Below are 8,335 nucleotides of genomic sequence, written 5' to 3'. Positions count from 1 at the left end.
AGTTCAGAAGGCGGGAAGTGAAAACCATTGTTTGGGAAGGGCCGGTGATGCTTGCTTTTGTCCATTTCTCGAGGTTCCTGGACCACGTAGTAACCTGTGGCTGTGTCTCCGAACTTCAGGTCTTCTTAGGGTGGGGTGGGGAGGTGGACAAGTGCTATCTGCGGATGTGACACCTGGGATGGCATTTAGGGCCCACGTGGGACAATCTAGAATGATCCCATCTCAAGATCTGTCACTTAATCCCTGCTCAAAATGCTTTGTCTACCTGGTAGGAGTCACAAGTTCTGGAGACTTCATGCTTCTCAACCTGTGGGACACGACCCTTAGGGGTCACATATCAGGTATTTATAGCATAAATAAATATAGCATCATAGCAGTAGCAAAAAATACAGTTATGAAGCAGTAACAGAACAATTTCATGATGGGGAGGGGTCACCACAGCATGAGGAAACGAGCTGGATGGTGGTGGTGCACGCCTTTGATCCCCGTACTCCCAATGGGGGAGGGGGTGGGCAGATATCTGAGTTCGAGACTAGCCTATTCTACATAGTGAGTTCCAGGACAGTCTAGGCTACACAGAGAAACCCTGTCTTGAAAAACCAAAAGGAACCATATTAAAGGGTTGCAGCATTAGGGGGGTTGAGCACACGGTGCTAGAGAAGAGACAAGAGGCAGGGAGGGAGAGCTTGGTGCTCTCTGAGGACTTGACAGGAAGGACCTTTCTGGGGCTGCTTTTCAACTCCCCCCAAGGCTGTATCCCTAGCACCAGTATGCGCTAGCCCTCCTCGCACTAGTCATTTCTCCAAGGGCGTTTGGTTCCTTGGGTTGGAAATCACGATTCAAATCCACATGTAGAGGCTGAGTCCTATGACTTAGTGTGGACAGATGTGAGTCACTATCCCCAGCCTCATACCCCTCCCCTTGCTGTGTAGTCCAGGCTGGTATGACATTTGAGACCCTTCTACCTTAGCCTACTGAGTTCGAGGGTGACAGGTATAAGCCACCACATCTGACTTGATCTTCTCTTGAAGGTCCATTTCCACTCTGGCTGTGGTCACTGGGCATAGCATTGCTTTTGTTGACCTCCTGAATATTGTCCCCAGAACCTGTGTCCCTCCGGGGACCTTTTCCTGCCATCTCTAAACAGTCCCACAGTATGTATGGGAGGATAGCAGGGCTCAAGGTTCTGCTCACTCAAGGGGAGTGAATGTCAGGCAGGCCTTTCTGGGGGCTCCCGTTGCTGGAATTCTGTGGGGCCTGAAGGAAGGAAGGGAGCTTGGTTTCCTCTTGACCCCACTCCAGCCTTGTCACTCCCCTTGCTGTCTCTGCTGCTTACATGCTGGCTTCTCCTCTGGATCTTCTTATGCAGACAATGTTGGCAACAAAAACACAGCCCCTGGTTTCTGCTTATTTCCTCCCAGGGCTGCAAGGCCAAAGCTATTTTGATAGGATACTGAAAAACCACTATCAGCTCCCTTCAATCACAATGACGGAACTCCCTACATCAGCGGAGACAGTGACACGAACTTTGCTGGCCATGCTTTTTCAGTACTGTTCTCAGAGCTGAAACCGGGGTTGGGCAGATGGCTCAGTTTGTTAAAGTCTAGGATTGTGACCAAAAAATGCAAAGTGAAAAGGGCAGTTTTGTGTATGATGAAATTAAATAAATACTGCTGATAAGATCCTTAGGTATAGGTATTTAGCCTTTTGTGTGACAAAGTGAGAAATGTAGCCTGGTGAGGTAGGACATGCTGTAATCCCAGACTTGAGAAGCTGAGGCAGGAGGATTGCAGCAAGTTCAAGGCTAGCCTTACATAGTAACTTCCTGTCCAGCCTGTGCTGTCTCAAAACCAAACCAACCAACCAACCAACCAACCAACTCCAAAAATAACCAAGTAACACACATGCCTCCCCCAAACCACAAACAATCCCCCAATACAGATGTGTGGCCCATGTCTGTAATCCCAGCATTGGGGAGATGGAGATGGAAGATCAGAAGTTCAAAGCCATCTTTGGCTCCCTATGCTCAGAAAGGCCCAACATTGCTTTTCAGTGGATGGAATCTGGAGCCCTGCTATCTTGGGCCATGCACCCCCAGGCTTTTTTAGAGGTGACAGGTTTAAGATAGAATGTAGCCAAGGCCACACAAGACCCTGTCTCAGAAAAATAAAAAATAAAGAGGGAAAGGAAAAAAAAGAAATGACCCTCTGATACATTATACCATGGATGGATCGTGAAAAAAAAAAAAGAGGAAAAAGGAAGATTATAGAATAATTCAATTTCTATGAGGTGTCTAGAATTAAAGAAAGAAAGCAAGCAAGCAAGCAAGCAAGCAGAGTACAGGTTGCTAGGGACTAAGAAGGATTATTGTTTAAGGGATACAGGGCTTCTTTTGGGGGTATTGGGAAAGTTGTAGAAACAATGTCAAAAGATTATAGTTAAAGATACTTTGAGTGCTACAAAAATATATACTTAGGAATATCAGTGGCTCAGAGTCTGTCCTGCTCTTTCTGAGGATCCAAGTTCAGTTTCTAACACTCACACCTTGTGGCTCACAACTGTTAACTCCAGGGAATCTAATGGCTCTGTCAGCTATGCTCCTGTGTGCATACCCAGACATACATGTAAGTAAAAACAATAAACGTAAACCTTTAAAAATTGGTTAAGGGGGCTGGAGAGATGGCTCAGTGGTTAAGGGTACTGACTACTCTTCCAAAGGACCAGGGTTCAAATCCCAGCACTCACATGGCAGTTTACAACTGCCTGTAACTCCAAGGTCTGACACCCAAACATAGACACAGGCAGTCAAAACAGCCATGAACATTAAAGTAAAAAAAAAAAAAAAAAAGGAAATGGTTAAGGGGTCAAAGAGATGGTCTAGTCAGTAAAGTGCTTACCACTTAAGCACAGGGGCCTAATTCTGGATCCCCATAACCCATATACAAACACCAGGCACAGCTAGACATAGTGGCACTCACCTTTAATCCCAGTGCTTGAGAGGCAGAGGAGGGTGGATCTCTGAATGCAAGGCCAGCCTGGTCTACAGAGCAAGTTCCAGGACAGACAGGGCTACACAAAGAAACTCTGTTTCGAAGAAAAACAAACAAAAAACCCCCCCAAAACCAAACCAAACGCCAAAATGAAACATCAAACAAAAACGGGCATGATGGCACATGCCAACAACGCAGGTTTGGGGGATAATTAGACAGGAATGTCCTCGGGTTTGCTGGCCGGCTGGTGTAACTGAATCTGGAAGCCACTCTGGGAGAGGAAAAGGAAGAGGTGTGGACCAACAATAGAGCTGGGATAGAGGAAGCTGTGCTGCAAGATCTCAGGGAAGGAGGGAGCTGACAGCCCGGCCCTGGGAGACAGACTCTAGCCCGTGTCCTCTGCCCACAACAAGGCGAACGGTGACTGCATCCACCTTCTTTCTTCCATCCTAGGTCTAGCACCTCTGGGATATACATCCACCCCTATCTAGATTTATATCTATAACATAACCATCTCTACTTTTCCCCCTTTGTCCCTGTCATAACTCTGACCTTTCTGAAGACCAGAAGCAGGAGGTGGAGAGAGGGATGCATTCTGGAAAGTTCCCCTGGTCTTTGGGTTGTTCTAGTTTCATCTTCCTCCACCGGCCTCACAGCCCTCACTGTGCTGGTCTGCCGGGTTGTGCCACACCGCAGCTTCTTGTAACCAGGCCTTTTTGTTTATTTTATGGAGAACACTGAGCGACAAGGAGGGAGCCCATTTAGCCTGGTCAGTAACCAGTCTAGGCTGTGCCAGCTATCCTCAGGCCTCCTCAGAAGGAAAAACCACTAGTAAATGGGTATGTACAAATGGGGCCTTTATTGGTACAGTCTGAGGGGCAGGCAGGCAGTATCAAGGACCCACTTCCCCTGGCTCCTGTCCTCAGCAGGATTAGCTCCCCGCTCCAAAGTGGGGCTGGGTAGGAAGGAGCTCCAGACTCAGGCCTGTGCATCTATGGGTACACTGATTACAGTGTTTCAGGAGAAGTCCTGAGCTAGGCCGCAGGCCCACTTCTGGGTTGGTTCCAAGACAGTAGAAGGTGAGTAGCGAAGGATGTGGTTGGTGTAGAGGGATGAGCAGGGCTCTCAAAGGTGACACCCAGCATTCCTCGGGGGTGGCGTTCCAGTCTGCATCTGCTCTGGCAGGACTGGCTAAGGCACAGTGGCTGGGCTGTGTCACAATGTGTGCTGGGATCCCAGGGCTCTGACTTCATCATTAGGACACGTGGCCAGCTGATGGTAGCACATGATGCTATTTTTTCCGCCGTGGGGCCCAGGAGTCACTGCTGTTGCTGTTGGGGGCAGCCTGCTCAGAGGCGGCTCTGGAATCCTTCTTAGAGGTTTGCTTACGTTTTTCCTCTCTAGTCTGTTTTGAGGACTGGAGCGGGCGGGGGGCGAGTAGGGTCTGCACAACTCGGATAGCCACCACTGCCCCGAAGAGCCCCCAGAGCAGGATGGGAGGCTCCAGGGGAGACAGCTGTGTCCGCACCCAGTTCAGTGTCTGAACTAGGCCATTGCTGGGGCTGCGGGCCCGGGGTGGACTCTTATCCTATGGAGACAAAACCAAGAAAAGCCCATGGGGTTCACTCCTGCAACAGGCAAGCACCCTGCTACCTCTCACAGTTCAGCTGGCTCCTTCATACCTTTAGTCCAAACTGTTGGAGCAGGGTTTCCAGTGTTGGGTCCCCCAAGGATACAGATGGGAAGAATTCCTCTACCCACTGGCGGTGCCACCACCGGCTGTAACAGAACTGGAGAGTCAGCATGTGGCTATAGCCCAGGCCCTGGCCCCACATCCATCACTGCAGCTTTACCTCTGATCCCCAGGCTTTGAGAACCAGTACTTATAGCGCTGGGCCCGCAGGTAGGTGGGTGGCCGTTCATGAAAGGGGTAGTTGGCAACATGGCTCTGGACTAGTCGGATCACTGTGGCCGGGGAGGAGAGGTTAACATGGATTTGAACTTGTCTTTCCCTTCCTGGCCCCTCTCCTGGCCCAGCCCAGCCCGGCCCAGCCCTCACCTGGCTCCTTGCCCTGAAGGAGGCGCAGCACCAGGCCGGTGAACCAGGGGCTGTGTGTATGTGGGCCAAGGGCTGCGAACCACATCTGCCAATCAAGGCGCGGCTGGTGAGGAGTCAGGAAAGGGGGTGGTCGGCTCACATTCCCAGGTTTGTACATGAATTCGATCTCCTGACAGAGAGACACATGGTTAGCTGGGATGGCTGGACTTGGTCCCTTTACCCATATATCATCTGGGAGGGCTCACTGTCCAGTGCTGTCCGTCATAGCTGCCCTCTAGGACCACTTCCGGCCGCCCGCCCACGCCAGTCATCCGACGGAAAAGGCCGTAAGAGTTGGCCAGCTGTAGGTGCTCCACAGAACCGAACAGGCGATGAGCCCCAGTCCAGAGATGCCCGTGGGTCCCAGGTTCCACATAGGAGTAAGGTACCTGCAGGCAAATGGGCGATAGCTCAGTGCTGTCCTATCTTCCCCCAACCCCAGTCTTCACAGGGTCACCTACTAGGCTGATCAGGAACAAGGCCACTGTCGCAGTGCCCAGGATGGAGAGCTGGATACCCGCAGAGAACTTCCGTGACCATCCTTGTACCTGGATCCACCTGGGGACGAGAGGGACGGGTGTGGTCAGAGCTGATCTGAAAGTGGCTTCTGCCTGCGGTCTTCGGGTACATACATACCTCCAGAGGACAACAAGCAACTCCCAGGCCAGGGAGGCTGTCCCTAGCCACACAGTTGGCAGGGTTACCGTCTTCAGCCACTGGGAGAACTGATGGAAGGTGAAGGCTGCCAGGGAGGAGAGTGTGATCAGGGACCGAGCCAGCCCTTTCCCTTAGGTCCCCACATTGGCACTCACTGGTTTTCGAGAGGATGATGTGCTGTTGCCAGTCAACCTCCAGGCCAAAGTAGTAGACAGTGCCGTAGGCCAGCAGGCCATAGACAGTCAGTTCCAGCAGTAAGGACAGCGCGGTCAGCAGGGCTTTAGGCCAGGCTATGGGTCGGACAGACAGTCACAGATTGGCTAAGGGTCTGCAGCCAAGGGACAGGGGCTCTTTGGCAGATGACATGGGTTTGGTTGTCGTGACAGGATGACTGACACTCACAGGTGGGCATCTTCTTGTGGCCTCTGAGACCAGGCTCAGCAGACAGGTGACGGTCATCCAGGAGGGCAGTGGTGAGCACCAGGGTTAGCAGGTTGAAGAAATTGTAGTTGCCAGTGATGATAATCAGGACTTGCAATAATGCCTGAGAGGAAGACATGCAGTCAGAGCTATGGAGAGGATGCTCTTGGGCTCCCGCAGACCTAAAGACCGACACTTTCCCAAAGGCCACAGCCTCACGTGGCAGTAAACACCTAAACTGGCTAACACATCCTTCTGCCTGCGATGCTTTCCCCCACAGCACCCATCACCCGACCACTCCCCACCCAGCAAGCCTCACCAGCCAGTAAAGGCCACACTCTCTTCTACCCACCTGAGCGTAGAAGGCAGTCAATCGTAGGCGGCGAATGGGAGCAAAGAACAGGGGTGGCACTGCGATCTCAATGAGGAAGGTGGCCACCACGCTGAGCTTGTGTAGCCAGACCGGCAGATGATGAGCAAACCAGGCAGCGGGTGTGGGCAGGCATTGCGTCTCATAGTGGTAGGTCAGAGCTGCAGGAAGCGACTGGAGGTCAGGGCTGCTTAAGAGCTTCTAGATCATCCCCCAGCTTCAGGCCCCGGGCCCTCACCAGTGAGTCCCCACCACGTAGGGCAGCGGCTGGTCAGCTTGACCACACCAGAGGCGAACATGAGTCGGAACAGCAGCCAGCGCACGAGCCAGAATGGGAGGTCTTCATGTGGTAAAGTTCCTGCTAATCTACCCTGGACAATCTTGTGTTTGGAAGGCCCCCTTAGCGGGGCTACCAGTATAGCCAGGAAGCCAGTCTCCAGCAGCAGGGAATCCCTATAGGGAGGGAAATATCCTAAATTTCCTATTTAGGTTGCTTAATAGGAACCTCCCAGGGTCCTCCCAGGAGAGGCAAACAACCCTGCCCAGTGGCCTCAGGCAGATTGCCCACCCCCCACCAGTCACTCACCACTGGAAATAAAGGAACACTTGGCCCACCTGTAGGGAGAGAAGTGGTCAGGGAGCCACTGTGTGTCTGCTGCATCAGGTGAGGCAGAGAGAGAGAGAAGGCTGAAGTTTTAAGTGTCTCACTTGCCTGGTAGGCTGATAGGTAGGCAACCCAGAGCAGCAGGTAGACGAAGGGGTGTCTCAGGGAGTTCAGGAGCAGGGCGCCCAGGGCTAGCACGGTGCCCAATAAGGTCAGTAAATCCAGACCTTGGGCAGTATCCAGCCCCAGTCTTGGTGCCTCCCACAGCAGCGTTGGTGTTTCCCACAGCTGCTGCCACAGGCCCTTGCCTTGGGGCCGCAGTGTTCTTCGAGCAGGAAGGATGCCCTCTGGACCATAGAGGCCTGTGGGAGGGTATGTCAGGGCCAAGTCTTAGACATCTTCCCAGACGAACATGCACATGAACTTAGGCCCCGAAGATGCTCCACCACCAGCTCCTGGCATGCAGATGTCCCAAACCCCCAACTCCAGGTTGTGCTTGCAGATGTTCCCATCCCAGGTAGGGCTTGCTCTGTCTACCAGATGCTCGCTCTCTCACTTTGGAAATTGTTGACCCCCAACACCAGGTTCAGAAGACCTGATTCTGGGTCAGCACCTTCTGTCAAGAAGAGCGCATCCCTCTCTTACTTGTCCACAGAGTCCAGGTAGAAATCTGCCACCCACTCCCCTGGGGTTTTTCCCCTAACCCTAGATGGGACTAGTAATAGTTAAGGGAAATCGACCCTTGTACTCCTTTTTCCTCCACTTTTGTTGCCCGCAAACTACCACCCCTTAATCCCGCGCAGAGAGAGGCCTGGACTTCACACCCGCCTCAGAGGGCAGAGTGAAGGAAGGGATGCTACCACGTCCACGTGTGACGATTCAACCTCTCCGCGCCCTCACCTGGGATCTGGGTGTAGAGGGACGCAAAGGCGAACAAGTAGACAGCGGCCACACCCTGTAGGAAAAGCTGCTGTGGGACCCGGGAGCTCGCCATGTCCGCTACGCGGTCTTGCCGAAGTAGTGTCCTCTAGTCTCCTAGCCGCCCCCAGCCCCGCCTCTGGCCCACGCCGCAGCCGGAATCCGTCCGTCCGGTCGGGTCACAGAGCTCCACCCAGTGCCAAAGAACTCACCGCTAACCACCCAGAAACTTAAGTCTCCTCGGCTCCTCCAGACCCCTCCCGCTAGACGCGGAGCCC

The 8,335-nt window shown here is 52.8% G+C and overlaps 1 protein-coding gene across 2 annotated transcripts; it reads right to left on the bottom strand.

Annotated features, from left to right (window-relative positions):
• Positions 1-3,830: 3,830 nt before the first annotated feature.
• Lmf2 (lipase maturation factor 2) lies at positions 3,831-8,333 on the bottom strand. Of its 2 annotated transcripts, XM_085831566.1 has the most exons (15): positions 8,270-8,317; positions 8,040-8,094; positions 7,248-7,501; positions 7,122-7,150; positions 6,774-6,988; positions 6,518-6,696; positions 6,148-6,289; positions 5,901-6,035; positions 5,725-5,830; positions 5,550-5,646; positions 5,295-5,477; positions 5,050-5,218; positions 4,844-4,955; positions 4,673-4,769; positions 3,831-4,578 (listed from the first exon to the last, which is right to left on the bottom strand). In XM_085831566.1, exons 5-15 carry the CDS (start codon positions 6,832-6,834, stop codon positions 4,282-4,284), a joined length of 1,578 nt encoding a protein of 525 aa, XP_085687692.1. In that variant the 5' UTR covers positions 6,835-6,988; positions 7,122-7,150; positions 7,248-7,501; positions 8,040-8,094; positions 8,270-8,317; the 3' UTR covers positions 3,831-4,281. The 2 variants fall into 2 exon arrangements, with proteins under 2 accessions (XP_085687692.1, XP_021039569.1); XM_021183910.2 differs by having other exon boundaries at positions 8,040-8,333.
• Between the last annotated feature and the right edge of the window lie 2 nt (positions 8,334-8,335).

Source organism: Mus caroli, unplaced genomic scaffold (assembly GCF_978045245.1).
Source record: "Mus caroli unplaced genomic scaffold, Mus_caroli_1 scaffold_16, whole genome shotgun sequence".
NCBI lineage: Eukaryota > Metazoa > Chordata > Mammalia > Rodentia > Muridae > Mus > Mus caroli.
This window is presented reverse-complemented; position numbering and strand designations above follow the sequence as displayed.

Excerpts from the sequence above, each read along its gene's own strand:
- Lmf2 (XM_021183910.2), bottom strand. The coding sequence starts at position 8,133 with ATGGCGAGCTCCCGGGTCCCACAGCAGCTTTTCCTACAGGGTGTGGCC. Across the intron at positions 6,290-6,517 it reads TGACTGCCTTCTACGCTCAG|GCATTATTGCAAGTCCTGAT; the intron begins GTGGGTAGAAGA and ends TCTTCCTCTCAG. Across the intron at positions 5,478-5,549 it reads CCTTGTTCCTGATCAGCCTA|GTACCTTACTCCTATGTGGA; the intron begins GTAGGTGACCCT and ends ATTTGCCTGCAG.